Below are 20,488 nucleotides of genomic sequence, written 5' to 3' on the forward strand. Positions count from 1 at the left end.
GAACAAATATGGTATAAGAAACAAGACAATTCATGTACAGAACTCTAAATAATTAAATGAATGAAATATCAAATCAAATACTAGGTTAAACATTCAAGTATAATTCCGATATTGTTTTTCAACCCATTAATCAAGTAACAAAGAAAAAAGGTCCTTTATTGTCTAATTTTCACATTTTTACTGAAACAGTCTTTTTCCTTTTCTCTTTCCTTGTCTTCCTCCAGCTGAGGTCTTTCATAGTTCAGTATGCATCATTAGGAAGAACAATGATTGCAAAAATTAGTGAGTTCATTTGCTAAAGATGTACAAGCTATGTCACAGGGACTCGGCAAAACAGATGCCGCACCCGCGTCGATGCGACGCAACGCGGGATCGCGTGCGGGTGCGGCACCGGGTGCGGTCAACACGACGCACCCAGGGTCATTTTTGTCCACATTTTTGGGCGATTTTTTTTTTCCCCCGATGAAAAGGAGGATTAGGGCAAATTTTTTTTTGCCCTAATCTCTCCTCTCTCTCCCCCTGAACTCGAGCTCTCCCATCGCCGCCCCAGCTCCGCCGCCCCCAGCTCCGCCTCCCAGACTCCTCCTCTCGGCTCGCAGGTATGTCTCTCACTCTCTTCTTGGGTCGGCTGGGGAGGGGCCGAGCACCCCCCTCCCCCCCTCTCTCGGTCTCTTGTTGGGTCGGCAGGGGAGGGGCTGAGCCTCCCCTGCTCCCTCGTTTTTTGGCACAGGAGGGGCCGAGCCCCTCCCCCATCTACCTCTTTTTTTTTGGGTCGATTGGGTCGACAGGGGAGGGGCCGAGCCCCTCCCCCATCTTTTTTTTTTTTTTGGGTCGACAGGGGAGGGGCCGAGCCCCTCCCCCATATGTTTTTTTCTTTGGGTCGACAGGGGAGGGGCCGAGCCCCTCCCCCATCTTTTTTTTTTTGGGTCGACAGGGGAGGGGCCGAGCCCCTCCCCCATATGTTTTTTTCTTTGGGTCGACAGGGGAGGGGCCGAGCCCCTCCCCCATCTGTTTTTTTTTTGGGTCGACAGAGGAGGGGCCGAGCCCCTCCCCCATATGTTTTTTTCTTTGGGTCGACAGGGGAGGGGCCGAGCCCCTCCCCCATATGATATTTAGGTTGATATACTACATGCATGATGAATCATATTATGAGTTTATGACAATGTTTACTGTTAAATGTTAAACTGTTAAAACTTCAAAATTATATATATATATATATATATATATATATATATATATATATATATATAATTTTTTTTTTACATTTTTGCCCCTGCCTCACCCCCGCACCCGGGTTTTTTGGAAGTGCCGAATCCCCGCACCTGCACCCGCACCCGCACCCTCACCCATGTGACATAGTGTACAAGGCCTTACAGGGGTTTACCCCATTTCTAGAGTATATGATTTGACCTTGTACCAAAATAACCCTACTACATTGAACTTATGACTTATGGACTGATTATGTACAAGAATACCCTTTAATATAAAAGAATGATGTTATGTTTACATAGTAATACAAGTATATTAGATTTGTCCACACTACCCCTCAAACTTGGGAAGATAATAGAGGAATCATCTCAAGTTTTGAAAGAAATGTCTTAAAATGGGATGGTGGAAGACTCTTAGTAAACACATGAGCTGTTTGTTACCTTGAACAAACATGCTCCAAGGAAATTATCACATCCTGATATGCTTTTCTCAAAAAGTGGCAATTTATTTCACTATGCTTTGTTTAGTCTTCAATCTTAGGATTCTTTGCTATGTGAAAAGCATTTTGATTGTCATAATAAAAATGGAGGCTTTCATGCAATTTTACCTAATCCACATTATCTCTACTATCACCTGCCATGGCTTTATATTTTGGTCTTTGTTGTGGATAAATCTATTCTTTGTTGTTTTTGTTCTTCCATGAGATCAATGGGCTATGAAGGAAAACACAAAAGTCGATAGTAAATTGTTTGTCCCTAGTAGATCTTTCAAATATATTTTGTAAGGCCTGTATTGAAACTTGTTTAAGACGGGCCTGAGCTACAAGTGTATGAATATCGTATCATATGCTATCATAGAAAAAACTCATTTTAGAAACCACAACAAATTAAAAGATATACAAAAATGAGAAAATATCCAAAAAATCAGGAAAATTAGGAAAAATCATAGAATGGAATGAAAAAAACCATTATGAATAATTAAGCATATAAATGCACTAGCAAAACATTCAAAATGGAACGGATAACACTGTTAACAACTAACAAAAGTTACAAGCATGATTGTTTATTATTAGAGTAATACATTACATGACTAAACAAAAGAGAAAACATCCTAATCTATGTTCGTCAACCATGTCAAAAATGATAATAAAATGATGGATCCTCTTCTTCTTGTTAGATTTCACTAGGATCTGTCACACATGAAAAGAGAGATGAAAGAGAGAGGAGTAGCTGTCGTGACCTAAAACATGTATATATATCCTTCGTTTACAGTATGGGTCGGGTCTGATATGTTATTCAGACCCGAAATACAAAATAACAAATACAAGTAAAGAATACACAGACAATACACAAACAAATAGACTTTTTCACCCCCCCTCAAGTTGATCATGGTTTTAAAGCATGAACAACTTGCCTTTAAGTGTCCAAAAACGATCCTTGGTCAAGCCTTTTGTGAATATGTCTGCAACTTGTCTTTCAGTGTTAACAAATTCGGGCTCGATCTCCTTTTCTTTAACCTTTTGTCTCACAAAATGTTGATCTATCTCAATGTGCTTGGCACAACTGTAATGAACCGGATTGAATGACATGTTGAGAGCACTTTGATTGTCACACAACAAGATATACTGAGATATCACTTCTCCCACTTCAGTTAGCAAATGCCAGACCCATGTGACTTCAGTAGTAGCGGCAACCATGGATCTGTACTCAGCCTTAATACTTGATCTAGCAATGACCTTTTGTTTTCTACTGTTCCATGATACTAAGTTTCTTTCAATGAAGATACAATATCCTGATGTAGACCTTCGTTCATCTGGATCCCTTGCCCAGTCTGCATCACAATATACAGTAATCTCGCGCATGTCCTTGCCAGATGGTTTTGGAGAATATATCAATCCATCCCCAACTATGCCTTTTAGATATCTGAGTATCCTTTTAACAACCTTCATATGCCCAGTACGCGGTTCATGCATGAACTTGGACACCTGATTGACTGAATAAACAATATCAGGTCGAATGAATATGTGATACTGTAACATCCCTATTAGGCTGCGGTACCTAGTGGGATCCTCACACAAGTCTCCATCATGGGCACTCAGTTTTTGGTGAAGGATACTTGGAGTCCCTAGAGGTTTACAATCCTTCATACCTGCTTTGGTTAGAACCTCCATCGTATACTTGTGTTGGGTGAGACTCAACCCATCAGCTCAGCTATCAACTTCAACTCCAAGAAAATAACGCAGGGCTCCAGGGTCTTTTATTTTGACTCTCTGTCTTAGTAGTTTCTTTACTTCTTTGATATGATCCTCAGAGTTTCCTGTGATGACAATGTCATCAACATAAATTAGCAATAAGGTGATCACATTTTGCCCTCTAAAGATGAACAATGAGTGATCTAGTAGGGAGTGAGCAAAGCCATGCTTCTGAATCTCAAGAGAGAAGCTGTCAAACCAAGAGCGGGATGCTTGCTTTAGACCCTAGATAGCCCTTTTTAGTCTGCATATATTTGTGTTACAATCTTCCTCGTATCCAGGTGGTTGTTCCATGTAAACTTCCTCCAAATCTCCATGCAAAAATGCATTCTTAACATCAAGCTGACTCAGTGTCCATCCATGTTCAACAACTAAGAAAAGAATGATTCGAATCGTTCCCATTCTCACCACTGGACTAAAGGTCTCATCTTAGTCTTGTCCTGCTTCTTGTGTGAAACCCTTTGCTATGAGTCTTGCCTTGTATCGTTCAATGGTCCCATCTGGTTTATATTTTATTTTGTAGACCCATTTGCATCCTACCACATTTGTGTCAAGCGGTCTGGGAACAATTTCCCAGGTTCCACATTCATGCAAGACTTGCATTTCATCATTCATGGTTTCTACCAATTTCTTGGAAGTGACTGCTTGGTAGTACATAATATGTTCATCTTCCTTGTTGAGAGCAGTAAAAAAGAGTTGAAAATCCATGGAGAAATTGTTGTAGCTAACCCACTTATTAATAGGATGCCGCATGCGACTGGACCTCCTGACGTCAAGGGTGTGTGAGGAGGTAGGTGTAGCCTCTTGAGCCCGATTTAGGAGTCCTGAAGCAACCGTTCTCTGTTTGGTGTAGGAATTGCCCTTATACCTTCCCGATTCCAATGGTGGTGCTGCTTCACAGCTCTGTGATTCCGATGTACCAACGATCTTGGAACTCTCTTCTTCGTGTTGCACACAGTTCGAATGACATTCTTCATTCAAACTATCAAAGAGATCTGAATTCAGCCAAGGGTAATGAACTTCAACTGAGGTAGAGGACATGTCACCTGTGTCAATTTTATGATTGAAGTTCAGCTCGTCAAAAACAACATTTGGGCTGCCCTCACTTTACCTCTATTGTTATAAATAGGGGCTCTCCCCTTGTATATTTTTATGCTTTCTCAAAAGCACTTTGTAATACAAAAGCATTTATTGTACTCTCTTGGCCCTTGTGTGAGTGGTGTGGATTGATCCATAAGCGGTTCTTTGTGGGTTGGTTGTGTTCTTATAATCCCATAAGAGGCTCACATTTGTATTTGTTCTTATTTCATTACAAAAATAGAGGTCCATACTCCTCCAACAAAGATGGCATCAGATGATCCGGCATGACAATGAGACACTCAAGTAATGAGTTAAAACTGATTGAAAATCGAGTGGAACTATTGCCATAATATTTTTGTTTATGTAATATAAAAGTATGAGTTTTGTGGCATGTTCTTAATTACAAGATATTTAATATTCTACATTGTTCTTGTGAGTTAGTTAATGTTTGATGATGTCTTATGCAGCTCATAGAGACATAAATGCTTCATATGTGATTTTATGCAATTCATCATTGTTTCATGTGTTATGATTTTTTTAGATTTTTTGCTGTTTTTTTCTGATTTTTCATGATTTTGTAGAATTTTTGCAAATTTTTTTTATTAAAAAATTACCTTTTTTATGATAAGATAAGATACTTATTTTGGGCCCGACTGATATGGGTAACAATATGATACTTACAACCTTGCATGGATGCATTATGCATGTACCTTGTAACGTTTATCTGTTGTGTTGAATTCCCATTTTCCTTCTGCTACTTGCGGTTACCAACTCCCATAAGTGTGATCTGTCCTTGCCTGTGTGTGTTTTTGATGTCTTTTGGGTGCATTGGTCCATTATGAAGCTTGCTTATACCACAGCTGTATTGTCTAATAATCCTGCATCACATCAACATACCTTTGGCACTCCAGCACACATTATCATCTCGTTAAGTGTAGTTAACACCACTCATTGAACAGCGTCTATGTTGTATTTTGTATCCAAAAAGGTTTCTTTTGTCCATGGCATCTTTATTTTATTTGCTACCTTCTTCCAAATCTAAGTTCTAGTTTGTTTCTTGAACATTAAAGAGTACTCCATCATGCATTAGTAATTTACTGCTTATGTTTTTCATTTCTGTGTATTAGTAATTTGAGGGGTGTCTTTATGTGTTTCAGGATGCAAAAGAGCACCTTTCAGCGTTGGCTGACAAACTGGGGCCATCACTTACTGAGATTGATGTATGAGACATGATTAAACTCTATTCTGGTTTAAACTGTAAAATTCATAAGCATGTGATGGAAACAACAAATGATTAAATTAAATATGTGTGTGTGTGTCTATATATATGATATTGCATGTATGTATGCCTGCTTAGTATGCTTGTGTGCTAATTTTCTGTGCTAAATATTTGAAACGCCTTTGCAGTTATCAGTAAGGACAAGGTCACCTTCTGGGGCTTCTGATCATGGTATGGTTTATAATCTCACTGAGTTCCGCAAGCATGCATTTGTTGTTTGGTGATAGTTTGTACTCCATCTGACTGTGCTGCGACATTTCTTTCACGAGGCCTTTGTATCATTTATATGAGTTCCACTGCTTTATTATTTGCAGAATGTAATGGCAAATGAAACTTTACTGGTTCTCCATGTAGATCGAAGATGATAAGAATCACACTAGGCAGAGGCTAGACAGGCAAAACCAAGGTTGCTAAAGTGGAAAGTAGATTCAATAAGCAATGCAGGAAACTATAGCAAGATACATGAACTTTTGAGGTTCATATGAAGCCGAAGGTGGAAGTATCTGGAAATGTTTAAGATGTTAAGAGGAAGTTGTTTAGAATTGAGAAGCAAAATGAATAAAAAAAATTAGTATACTATATACTATCACTACTACTATGTCCATGATTATCTAGCTTATTGTTTAACTTTTGAAAATGCTCATGGAATCCATAATAAATTTTTTGATTGCATAGTTTTGTAATTAGTGTACTCGATATGAAGACCAAAATTGTTAGGAATGTGTTAAAGACAATAGCAAAATATTATTTCTTAATTTCATAATAATCAGTAAGTAGCAAATGAGGAAATGATGAATCAACTTAAATATAAAAACCTATGAATTATGTGCAGAGTACATAATTATTTGCATGTTCTTCCTATTGTAAGAGGAAAATTTTGAACATGTTTGTCTTGACTTCATTCGTTTTGAATCAATTATCTGAAAGGCATGTGAATTTAATAAAAAACATCTATGTTTTGAAGAAACTAAGAAATGAGTCATCATTTATACTTTATCCTCAAATTCAACCAAAACAAATCTACTAATTCTGTTATTTTTTAGGGAATATATGGCTATAGCAAAAATCAATATCCATGGAAGTGTGCTTCCACGATATACCTTTGGATTGCCTGCTTTCTGGTTTCCAAGTTGTCAGCTGCACATTATTAGAATACAAATCGAATTGGATATGGATCCAGTAGAAGATCCATATCCATATAGACCACCTGTATGTTATAATGTAATATACATTACTAAGTAAGGGCACTCTTGCCATTGTAAAAGACTTTGTAAACCTATTTATCTTAATGATGTTTAGTGCAGTAACACATAAGAAAATTGTGGCTGCCGATTCCAAGGAAAATTTCCTCTCCTCTCTCCTCTCTTCTACTACCTTCCTCTTGGTATTCACGACAAAGCTACCAATTTTAACATGGTATCAGAGCGACGATTGGTCTGGGCGTAAAAGTGCCTTCATCAAAGAACGTGAAAGGGCCTGTCGAGCCTGCTCCACCCATAGTCGAGCCTGTTCCTTCATCAGAGAACGTGACAGGGCCTGGTCCACAATCTGTCGAGCCTGCTCCACCTTCAGCCGAGCTTGCTCCACCTTCAGCCGAGCCTGTTTCTTCATCAGGGAACGTGAAAGGACCTGTTTCACGATCTGCCGAACCTGCTCCACCTTTAGCCTAGCCTGTCTCTTCATCAGGGAACGTGAAAGAGCCGAGTCTTTCATTAGCCACGACCTACCATGCCTCACGACCTACCGTGCCTGCTCTATTTTCTGTCACGTCTGCTCCTTTTCCAATCAGACGAGCCGAACCTGCTCTTTCTCCTCTTTAGTTGAGTTTACAGACATGTCACATCTGTTTTTATTCTTTCTCCCCTTCAGCCGAGTCTTCTGTTTGCTGAAATACTTATTTTCTTCTGCTTTTGTTCCTTTCTCCCCTTCAGCCGAGTCTTCTGTTCTTTCTCCCTTTTTGCTGAAATACTTATTTTCTTCTGCCTTTATTCCTTTCTCCCTTTTGCTGAAATACTCCTTTCCATAACCTTTCGCTGAAATACTCTTCTCTAATCAGTTCTGAACCCTAACGTTACTGCTACTACCAATGGATACTTCAGGTAATTCGGGTCTTTCTTCCAACTTCCTTGGACAGCTAGTTTCGGAAAAGCTGACTACCAACAACTATCTGATTTGGAAAAGGCAAATTGCTCCTTTTATTCGAAGTCAAGACCTTTCAGGCCACTTGGATGACTCTACTCCAATACCCCCAGAATTTATCATAACCGAAGCCAAAGAAGATGGAGGATTGTCGAGTACTATCTGCAATCCTGCATTCGTCTCTTGGATGAAGCGCGATCAAGCTCTCGTCGCATACATCACTTCCACATTATCACAAGAGATATTGATTTCCATTCCTGATGATTGCACATCCAAAGTTTTGTGGGAGGTCTTAACTCAGGCATATTCTCAGATATCAGAGGCTAAAGTGTTGTTTCTCAAACGCGAATTTCAGATGTTAAGAAAGGGGGCAATGGGCATTATTGAATTCTTAAATCAAGTTAAAAGCATTACAGACCAGTTAACCATGGTTGAATATCCAGTATCAGATAAAGAAAAGGTGCAACAGACATGTGTAATAAACAGGGTCACATCAATGCCAACTGTTGGTTCAACCCGCAAAATCGAAACAAAGCGCAAAATAATAGAAATATTGCTACACCAGGAATTGCACGTACTTTTCGGGTCAGTGATGATGCTAAGGATATTTTCCTATCTGCGATGGCCAACTTGAACCTGAAACAGAATGATGATGGAATATGGTATGTTGACTCTGGGGCAGCGGCTCATGTCACTGGCAATGCAGGTAAATTCTCTACTTTGGTTCCCTATTTTGGAAAATCTAATATTGTAACTGGAGATGGGACTCACCACCCTATTTCAAACATAGGCAATGTCCTTATTCCTTTGCCGGAGTCATCTATTTCTTTATCTGATGTTGTTCATGCACCAAATATAAAGAAAAACATTGTCTTTGTATCTAAACTTGCTGACTCTACCAATTCATCTGTGGAATTTACTCCTACTTCTGTCTTTGTCAAGGATCTTCAAACGAAGGAGATGCTCGTTAAAGGAGAGCGACGTGGAAACATGTATGTCTTCAATGAAGATCCAGCCTCCAGTGTCTTGAAGCCCAAATCTGATCATGTCTCTGAAAACGTCCTAAGTTTATCCAAATGTAATAAGCCAGATCTTTGGCATTCTCGTCTTGGTCATTGTAGTCAAGTCTTTATTGAAAAGTTAGTGTCCAATGGTTTTCTTTCAGAGTCTGTTTAACTTTCATTAAAGAATAAAATGTGTTTCAGTTATCAAGTTTGCAAGAGTCATGTACTTTCTTTTCATTAAATAAATAAAAGAGCTTCTGTTCCTTTTGAGATAATATGTTCTGATGTTTGGGGTCCAGCTCCCAATCCTTCTTCTGGAAGTAAATATTATGTATCTTTTATTGACAATTTCTCTCGTTTTACCTGGATATTCTTCATGAAACACAAATCAGAGGTCTTTCTTATTTTTCGTCACTTTCATGCCTATGTTAAAAATCAATTCTTCCAAAACATTCAAATTCTCCAATGTGATGGAGGTGGTGAGTATTCCTCCAAAGAGTTTTTAGATTTCCTCCAAGATAATGGGATACATCGTAGAGTTTCTTGCCCGTATATTCCACAACAAAATGGAATTGCTGAACGTAAACACAGACATATTGTGGAAAGTGCAATGAGTATGATGCATGGTTGTAATTTGCCCATCAACCTTTGGACATAAGCCTTTCACACTGCCACTCATGTGATAAATCGTCTGCCTATGCCTGTCCTTGAAAACCAGTCTCCCTATTATGTTCTCTTTGGTATACAGCCTAATTATGATGAGTTAGGAGTTTTTAGATGCACATGTTATATACATGTTGACAAATCCATGAGAAACAAATTCCAAGACAAAGCCTCTATATGCCAATTTGTAGGTTATGCAGATGAACACAAGGGGTACAAGTGTTATGACCCTATCAATAAGAAGATCAGAATTTACAGAAATGTTGTCTTTGATGAAAATAGTTTTCTGGAAAATAAAGCCAACAATGATCGTGAACATGGTGATATGGTTGATAATTGGTATGTTCCATGGCTCAGTGTTGAACTTATTTCACATGCTGCTGAGTGTACCACTTTGGCTCCTGAAAGCATACATGATGAGACGGTTTCAGATAAGGTATCGGAAATAGAATGTCAAAGATACAAAGAGAATGTCTACACCAGAAGACCCAGAGAGCAAACAGATGCCCCTGTTGGAGAACACATGACATTACCCAGTAACAGAGAGGCACCAAGAAGATCAAGCAGGATAAGGCATCCAATTGAAAAATGGGTAAGTTACGATAACTTCTCTATGGATTTTCAGATCTTTCTATCCAAGATTGAAAAACATGAAGAACCACTTGGGTTTTTTCAAGTTGTTCAATCTCACAAATGGATTGAGGCGATGAATGAGGAGATAGAGGCACTTCATGAGTGTCGAACATGGGAGATAGTTGGTCATCCCCCAGATAAAAATGTTGTTGGCTCAAAATGGGTGTATAAGATTAAATATAAACCGGATGGGAGCATTGAACGATACAAGGCACGTCTTGTTGTCAAAGTCTTCACCCAAGAATATGGTGAAGATTATGATGAGACCTTCAGTCCAGTAGTGAAAATGGGAACCATTCGAATTATTCTTGGCCTGGCTATTGAACATAGATGGGGCCTTAGTCAGCTTGATGTCAAAAATGCGTTTCTTCATGGGGATTTAAAAGAAGAGGTCTATATGGAGCAACCTCAAGGTTATGCAGAGGGAGACCTAAAAGAATATGTATACAAATTAACCAGAGCATTGTATGGTTTAAAGCAAGCCTCCAGGTCATGGTTTGAAAGCTTCTCCTCAGAGATTCAGAACCACAACTTTATTCGTTCCCAACTAGATCATTCTTTATTCATATACAGGGATGGAACCGCTGTGGTTTTCTTACTTATATATGTTGATGATATAGTGGTCACTGGTAATGCTCCAGAACATATTAAGCAAATTAAAGTTTTGCTGAGTATGCGATTCAAGATGAAAGATCTTGGAAAGCTAAGATATTTTCTTGGTGTAGAGGTGGACAGACAGGATGGAGAAATGTCATTAACTCAACACAAATACACTCTTGATCTTTTGGCCAAAGCAGGAATGACAGATTGCAAACCTGTCCCTACACCCAGTATTGTCAATCAAAAGCTCAGCATTTGTGATGGCGAGTTGTATCCTGATGCAAGCAAGTATCGCAGTTTAGTGGGCATGTTACAATATCTTACTTTTACTAGACCAGACATTGTATATTCTGTAAATCAAGTATCTCAGTTTATGCATGAACCAAAGACTGGTCATATGGATGCCGTCAAACGTATTCTCCGATATCTAAAAGGCACGGTGGGTGATGGACTCAAATATGCTCAATCTTCATGGGTAACACCGAAACATGATATATTGGCCTATACAGATGCAGACTGGGAGGGGACCCAGATGAAAGGAGGTCTGTTTCAGGATACTGTGTTTTCATTGGAAATAATCTTATCTCATGGAGTAGCAAAAAACAGAAAGCTGTGGCAAGATCTAGCACGGAGGCAGAATATAGATCTATGGCAGCTACCACAGCAGAAGTAACTTGGATCAACGTTTAAAAACTCGCCGAGTCAACTCGTTGACTCGGCTGACTCGGCTCGGCTCGGCCCTCCAGCGAGTCAACCCGGCTAGGCATACTCGGATTGCCAAGACTCGGGCTTGACTCGGGCCGGACTCGGGATGACTCGGGCTGACTCGGCCGAGTCACGAGTCATGGCGTACTCGGGCGAGTTCTGCCACCTTTGCCTTGACAAAACTCGCTGGAAGGATCGCTCTGACTCGGGCGACTCGGGCCGAGTCCCGAGTCACTGAAGACCCGCTGGTTTAGTGAAAATGGCATTTTTGAAATTAAAAAAACTTTACCTTTTAACGAAAACACTTAAAGGACTTTAGGATTTTCGACTCTTCAGTTTTCAAACACTGTCTCGACTGAAGAGAGGAGAAGCCGAGGTCTTCGACTCTTCTGTTTTCAGCCATCCGACGATAGCTCTGGCATGAACAGCGACGCCGACATTGATTTTCTGGCTTTAACAGTAACAGCGACGCCGTGCGTTTTTCTGGCACGATTTTTCGACGAGATTTGTGAAGGTATGTATCGTTTTTTTTGGGAACGAAGCAAGCACATCGATTAAATACATTAAGGCGTCGTTGCTAATCCGACGCATCTTCTCCAGCAAAAACAGTGTGTCGCCGCGCGATATTCCGGCGAGATTTTCCGGCACGATTTTCCGACGAGATTTGTGAAGGTATGTATCGTTATTTTTTTTGGGAACGAAGCAAACACATCGACGGTGAAGTGTGAACAGTAAGGCGTCGTTGCAAATCCGACGCATCTTCTCCAGCAAAAACAGTGTGCCGCGCGATATTCCGGAGAGATTTTCCGGCGAGTGCAGATTTTCCGGCGAGTTTTTTCGGAGAGATTTGTGAAGGTATGTATGTTGTATGTACCTGAGGCGTACGCCTCTGTACCTGAGGCGTACGCTTCAGTACCATGCATTACATGGTGAGTTGCACAACATTCGTCTAAGTTTTCATTTTCGCATGTCATTTCTGTTGCTTTGTATTTTCATTTTTATCCGCATTTTCCCTGCATTAATTGCTTTCTGTTTAATCTCATTGTTGAATCATTTGTTTATCCTGTATTAGAGCAGTTTCTCATATCTGCAAATTTTTTTACCTGCATTTCAAATTTGGTGGTTTTTTTTTTTATTTCAGTTCATTATTTGTCGTATGTTCATTTCTGTGTATCATTAGTCTCAATCTCATTGCATTTGTTGTTTTAGTTTCGGTAATTTCATATTTTTTTTTTTTTTTATTTGCAGTTTGTTTTCCAGAATTTCTGTTAGTTTTCATTTAACTAAGTTTATTTTTTTGTTTTGTTATTTTACTGAGTTCTGCTTTTCATTTTGCTAAGTATCATTTTTTTTTTACTGAACTTCCTGTCTTTCATTACATGCATTGTCTGTGTTTCAATACATTTCAATTTCTGTTTTGTTAATTCTTTGTTTTGTTTTTACTGATTTTTCTGTTTTTTAATTTCTTTTTAATTTCCTATGTGTTAATTTCTTGAATTTCCTGTATTCTTCCTCCATAATTTCTTGTTTTGTTTTTTTCTCTGATCTCGCCGCAATATCATCTAAATGTCCTATGTGTAACTGTAACCCTTTGTTCTTCTAGCAGTTCTTCTTGTCTATCTTAAAAGTACATGATTTCTGCAACGTGTCAGGGGAAACATGGCATGACAAGGAGTCAAGGACCCTGTGTGGAATGATGGAATCATAACTTTGTACATAATCTACTAACCGTATAATTGTTTTTAACTTTTCAAATTTAACAGTTTAGATTTATCAAATCATCAAAGAATATTTCAAATTTAACAGTGCAGATTTTGGTACTTCTATAGCTGTTATGACTAGAGATGAGCATAAGCCAGGTGATTTATCTTTAACATTATTGTTGTGTTGTGCAAAAGAATATTTCTTTAATCAACTTTTCATTTTTGTGTGTTTTGGCTTTATGCAGCAATGTGGTGGAAAATGCATGGAATATGTGCTCCCGATCTTCAAAAAATTGCTATTCGTATACTTAGTCAAACATGTTCTTCATCTGGATGTGAACGAAATTGGAGTACCTTTGATCAAATTCACACTAAGAGAAGAAATAGATTAGCTCAAAAGAAACTTAATGACTTAGTGTTTGTCCATTATAATTTACGTATGAGAGAAAAGCAATTAAAGAGAACACGTCTTGACCCAATTTCTTTGGACAATATATATTTGCAAACACCAATGGATGAATGGGTCATGCAAGAAGGAGTTTTAGATGGAGATGAGGTAAAAGTTTGTTTGATATTTTAACTTGATTAAAATTTTTTTTAATTTAGTTTTTTGTCTTTCTCTATTGCATGTTAACTCAAATGTGTCATATTTTATTGAATGAAGGATTTCTTAAGAGACTTGGACATGGAAGTTGAAAACATTGAAGAAGCTAATCTTATTGCTGATGAAGGTGGTGATGGAGTTGAAGATGAAGATGCAAGGGAAAATGCAACCACTAGTACTCCAATTCAGCCATTAATTTCTACTTCCAACTCAAGAATTGATTCAAATGAAGTTCCAAATAATAGCACTTCGCCTCTATTTGAGATTTGAGCCATTGACTCTTGACTTGAGAATTGAGATATCATATTTTGTAAAAGTGGATCAATTTTGGATGTTTGAAATTTGATTTTGTCATTGTGTTATGATAATTAACTTTATACTTGTGAACTTTGTAATTTTGTTATATGGCCATGGGTCTAGTATGGTTATTGCTGAGATGCGAAAGTTGATTGCTGACATGCATTGGCAGATTGCTCAAGTATGATTATCTTTACTTTAGTTTTTACTATTACTCTTGTAAGTTTTTAACTTAACTTTACTTTAGAGCTTGTTTCTATTGAAATATTGAATTATTGTTTTGCTTGGTTGTTCGATTTCTTGCTATTAGATGAGTAATTATAAGTTAGATATAGGTTTACTTGATGTTATTTTACTTATTAATCAATTACACTAGTAATTAAGTCATTCTACAAACTTTTATATGTTTAAATGATAATTTATATAGTGTTTTTCTTTTAAAATCAAAAGTTAACAAAACCCGGTCCGAGTCATCGAGTTGACCCGCCGAGTCACGAGTCAATAAAGAACGAGTCGAGTTCCGAGTCACGGGTTTTAAAACCTTGACTTGGATTAGGCACCTCCTTACAGAGATGGGAGAGAGTATCTCAAGTTCAACCCTCATGTGTGATAATAGAAGTGCTATACAAATTGCGTTCAATCCTGTTCAACACGGTCAGACCAAACATATTGAGATTGACCAACATTTTATCAGACAAAAGGTAGCAGACAAAGAGATTGAACTGGTTTATGTGTCTTCAGAAGACCAAGTTGCTGATATGTTCACAAAAGGTCTCACAAGTAACCACTTTTGGTATCTGAAGAACAAGTTGCACATGGTTCAATCCCATGCACAACTTGAGGGAGGGTATTAGAATACAAATCGGATCAGATATGGATCCAGTAGAGGATCCATATCCATATAGACCACCTCTATGTTATAATGTAATATACATTACTAAGGGAAATCTTGCCATTGTAAAAGACTTTGTAAACCTATTTATCTTAATGATGTTTAGTGCAGTAACACAAAAGAAAAGTGTGGCTGCTGCTGATTCCAAGGAAAATTTCCTCTCCTCTCTCCTCTCTTCTACTACCTTCCTCTTGGTATTCACGATAAAGCTACCAGTTTTAACACACATAACCCTAATGGTACTCGGGCCTGGCCCGTTTGAGTTTTGGTTGGTTCTAAGAATTTAGGCCGTGCTCGGCTTGATCTCAAACTGAGCTCGACTGAAGGTTCTTGGGTTGAGCTGGAGAGAGCCTGACCGCTGCTCGTGAAAGGTGAAACGTAAGGGGTGCGATATTTGAACCAGCCACCTTCGAAGTACACAAACACACATTGCTTAGATACATCATATGTAACTATATACGTTTGTGTGTATGCATGTGTGCATCAAATCCTTCACTGCTTGTGCTTTCTTTTTTTACCATGCAAAGATGATGATGATGCTAGTTCCCTTCTGAACAGGTGTAAAGATAATGCATGTCTCAGCTTGTGCTTTGACTTTGACAATATGCTCCTAATGGAAAGTTATATTCAGTTGCTAACCATCATTCATTGTTAACACCCTGTTTTAACCTAGAGGTGTCCAGGTAAGATAGATTTTATCACACTAGGCTGTTCATTACATTAATTTATCCTTTTAATCTTGTGTCTCATGGTCACTGCATTTCTAACTTTTCTGAATACTTTATTTCCATATATATCTCAGTTTTTGTGGTGGCTTTGATACTCTTGCTCTTTATTTAGGTGCTAACAGTTTGTGCCATCGTGGAGGGCGTTCTATAAAAAAATGTTCATTTTTATTTCGGCCTTTTCTTGTTTTAGTTGAATGTTATCTTTACATTGTAAAGTGATCCTTCTCTTTCATTTGTATCCCTTTGTTTGATATGCATCACATTTGCATATTTCTCTTCTTAATTCATCTTGAAGTCACCTGATCATGGGCTGTTGAGTTGTTTATTACATTCATGTGATTTGTTTCAGGCGTGTTTCTTCTTTATTGATATTCTAGCTGTATTTGCCTTGTAGATTATGATGTAAAGGCTGAAGATGCTGTTGATTATGAAGACATTGAAGAGCAGTATGAAGGGCCAGAGGTGCAGGCTACATCAGAGGAAGACCTTTTGCTTCCAAAGAAAGAATACTTTTCTGCTGGAGTTTCATTATCTTCATTAGACTATAAAGCTTCCGTATTTGATGAAGAAAATTATGATGAAGAAGAAGATTATGACAAAGATGTTGCCGTTGTTGAAAATGGTCCAGCTGATCAACCTGATCTTCATGCAGGTTGTGGTTTATGGTTTTATCCTTGTATTTTGGCATATAGGTTCTGTTAAAGAGAAGCACTATTATTTCATGTGGAGATTTACTTGAATAGCTAAGTGTATGATTGCTAGCAATTTTCTGTTAGGCGATTTCATTGGAATATCAAGTAGTTGCATTTTGTAATTTCTAAAAGGTTTAGATTATTAAATAGTCCTGTCCATATTGTATTTTCTAGAAGGTTTAGGCTTATAAATAATATTCCTACAGGTGAATATGTTGAAACTCTGGAGGAACAAGAAAATTATTCTGATGTTGATCTGCCTTATGTTGGATCCTTTGAGACTGGGAATAATATCAGTGATGTAGAAGAGTTCCAAGAGGTCGGTAAAAACTTTCTAGTTCATACTGTCCAAAATTCACACCCTAGATGAATGTGTGTTTATTGTAGAGTCTGTTCTTTTTCGTGTGCATAGCGTGCATGCACTTCCGTGTGTATTTTTAAAGCATCTCTGGGACTTGGTTGTATTGTAATAAAGTTAGTTTATTGCACCAACATATTATTTTATGGATCATGTCTAAAATATGGTAATCTCAGTTTTTCATTTTTAATCTTTGAAATTTGTTGTATTTTTTATTTTAACTGACAACCCATTCTACATGCTTTGGTCTTTCAAACCAAAATGAGTATCTTACCTGTGAAGGCGATAATCACCATTTATGTGATTTCCATGTTATCATTGTGCATTTGCACGTTTCGAGGTTACCATAAACCTCTCATCCAATCATCGTAGTACTAACATGCCGTGCATGTCTGATAGTACCGCTACGATGAGCGGGGTCTCAGTTTCTCAAAAAGAAACCTCAACTTAATTGTGTGGTGAAAGAAATGATGTAACCCTTTTAATTTAATTTGACATGCTCTGGTATTTCAAACCACTTTTATATATCATTGTGCAATTTGCACGTTACGAGATCGCCACAAATCTCTCATCTAATTACCGTAGTATCAACATGATGTGCATTTCTCGCGATACTAGTTACGATAAAAGAGGTATGGGTTTCTTAGAAGGAACCCCATCCAATCATATTCCCATGCTCCCAATCGGGGATATCTGATTCATATCCGATATTAAACCGAAGTTTGTAAACACTTCTTCCTATTGTGCCAGTTTGGGAAAAAACTTAGTTGCAATTAGGCAACCCTCGAGTGTTCAAATTTGCTTTTCAAAACTATGCATATTTGAATGCTGGATTAACGCAAGAAATCCCTTTTCTTTCAAGTTTTAGCGCACATGCGCAAATTCATGACTTTTGTAAAGAGCAAGCATGATGCAGGGTAGGGAAGAGTATGCAACTGTGCACCTTACGAAGTTATATATATGTACGTATAATACATATATTACATAGCGCAGGCCTTGCACATTACAATACAAAGGTAATGTATAAAACAAGACTCGATGTGCAGTTTGCTAAATAAATGCATAAGAAGTGCATAAAGTACGAAACCGTATTCCGACTACATAAATGCGTAAGCAGTGCACAAGGTACAAAACCGTACCTTGGCTAAATAAATGCGTAAGCAGTGCATGAGGTACAAAACTATACTTTGGCTAAATAAATGCTTAAGCAGTGTACGAGGTACGAAACCGTACCTTGGCTAAATAAATGCTTAAGCAATGCACGAGGTATGAAATCATACATCGACCAAATAAATGCGTAAGCAGTAGTCTGTGCATATGAAAGCGCGACGACAAAGTAAATGACATAAAGCAAGGCTTCATGTGCGAAACAACACATCGAGCTAAATAAATGTGTAAGCAGAAGCCTGTGCACGTAAAAACTACGTAATGGCAAAGTAAATAACATAAAGGAAAAGGAAAGACAAGGATGCAAAACTGCGTCCTTGAGTTAAAAGCGTATATATATATATATTTAATTATGTTCATTTACAAGTTTTAGCATTGTCCTTTCTTTGTTCTTTGTGCAACTTTCCCTTACCATCGGAGATTGTCGGATTCGTTGACGATTCCGAGCGTAGGTTATCAGGGGCTCGTGCCTCGGTGTGCATGTTGAGTCCGTTGCGCCGATGGGGTGCGCTAAAAGATATTTTATTGCGTTGCGAAAGAGAATGATGCAATCACTTAAAATAAATATAACAAGCAATGCTCGCGTCGCGGGGGTCAAACTCGAACAGGATTCGAGCCGACCAGCTGAGTCATGCACGCTTGGAATCGTGACCCGCTCCTAGCTTGTCTTGGTTTTGGAAATGATTAAGTTGGTTCAGTTACACTAACTGAATCGAGCTTGGTTTGGGTAAGCCAAAACAAGGAGAGAGAGTGAGTGGCTCAGATAGGCTCAAGTGAGCTTGGCTAGGTTGATGCCGAGTCGAGCCGAACACCCATAGCTCCGGGAGGAGCCTCTGCCAGACTGAAAAGAGAATAAAAAAGGCTTATACCGAGCCAGACTCGGTTTGATCGAGACGAGGTTTGACCAAGACGGGCCTGGTGCCAAGTCAAACCAGGCTAGTCACGACCGAGCCGAGCTTGGTGAAACCGCGTCAGGCTCGGCGCACTTCAGCCGACTCAGAGGAAAAGGACCGAGTCAAGCTCGGTTTTGAACCCTCAACTAAGTCTGGCTCGGTTAAGGGAGTCAAACCGAGTCGGCTCGATCTAGAACCAATTGAGCCAGGCTCGGTTTTCGCCGAGCCAAGCTTGTTCGAGCGTGCTGCTGCTGCCGAGGACACCTGAGGGCGACAACGACAAAGATGGCACCATCGCGGCCCTCCTCGGGGTAGGGAACTTGCCCCTAGCAAGGGCGTGGCAAGGGTCAGGCCTCAGCCCAGACACGCAAGGTAGGCAGCTGTACTGGGCCCTTGTCGAGTCGGCCCCAACCCAGCCCACCTGAGTGTTAGGAAAACTGCGAGCAAGAAACAACCAAATGAAACAATGAACAAGAACGATCAAACAAAACACAGGAAGAACACACAGATTTACGTGGAAAAACCTCTCCTTAAATCCAAGAGAGTAAAAAACAACGGCCGCCCAGAGAGAAATCTTATTGCTCTTTTTCGACTGTTACAAGAGGGAAAGAAAAAAGAGAATTTATACAAGGCAAGGGCGACAACCTTAACCCTAACCAAATTGGGTCTCAAACATAAGCCCAAGAAAAAATTTCTTCGGGGGGGGGGGGGGGGCGCTGCCCCCCTATAACCCCCCGCCAGGGGCGACCCGCACTGGGGGAGGGGGGGAACCCCGAACCCTCCTTCTGAAAGGGCAAAAACTATGAATCAGGCCCACAACTCTTCATTGAGACCCCAAGGGAAGGGGAGGCCGAAGGGGGTGGGCTGCGGCTTCAGCCGCCCCACGAGGTCGACAGAGGAAGGAGGTGCCCGATGTAAGGAAACGACTTTGAATATATTCGGTTCAATATTGAACCAATACACATGCACATGAAGTGCGAATATACCCACTAAAGGGGAAAACACAAGCACATAATGTGCTAACACATAAACTCACAAAGGGGCAAAAATGCCTATAAGGCATAAGTTAATATTATTGAAGAGAGGAAGGGTGTAACACCCATTACATGGAGCAAAAGTTCCTCCAAAGGAGTGAATGAATTACAAGGGGGAGACCCCTATTTATAACACAAGAGAGGAGCCAGATAGGGGGCTCTCAAAGGAGTCGTTGGGAGCTCCCAACGGTCACATTTGTGACCGTTGGGGGCTCCCCAACGACTCTTTGGGGAGCCTCCCAAGGTGGCGCAAACCACAAAAATGAAAAAAGAAAAAAAGAAAAAGAAAAATAAAATTACAAACACATTCCAAATGGAATATGCGTAAAAAGGGGAAATAACTAAACTACCTTTATGCCTAATAATAGAGAAATCTATATTTTATATATATAATTAGGAAGATACATATGCATATATACCATATATGTATATGTATCATCCTTTATATATATAAGATTACAAAGATTGAATGATACATTTTAACACCCCCCCTCAAACTTTGCGTGGGGGAACGAAAAGATTGAAGAATGCAAGAGGAAGACTCTCAAGGCTTCAAG

General features: G+C 39.2%; 1 protein-coding gene across 2 annotated transcripts in view; it reads left to right on the forward strand.

Moving 5' to 3' along the window:
• Window positions 1–20,488, forward strand: part of LOC149831530 (transcription initiation factor TFIID subunit 1-like) — a 94,102-nt gene that overhangs the window by 30,204 nt on the left and 43,410 nt on the right. For both annotated transcript variants that reach the window (XM_090013945.1, XM_090013946.1), the window contains exons 4-7: window positions 5,698–5,760; window positions 5,948–5,990; window positions 16,182–16,439; window positions 16,686–16,798. In XM_090013945.1, the coding sequence (XP_089870071.1) occupies window positions 5,698–5,760; window positions 5,948–5,990; window positions 16,182–16,439; window positions 16,686–16,798 (477 nt within the window). The remainder of the gene's footprint in view (window positions 1–5,697; window positions 5,761–5,947; window positions 5,991–16,181; window positions 16,440–16,685; window positions 16,799–20,488) is intronic.

The sequence above is a fragment of the Nuphar pumila genome, chromosome 7 (genome assembly GCF_984573655.1).
Source record: "Nuphar pumila chromosome 7, dmNupPumi1.hap1.1, whole genome shotgun sequence".
Classification (NCBI taxonomy): Eukaryota; Viridiplantae; Streptophyta; class Magnoliopsida; order Nymphaeales; family Nymphaeaceae; genus Nuphar; species Nuphar pumila.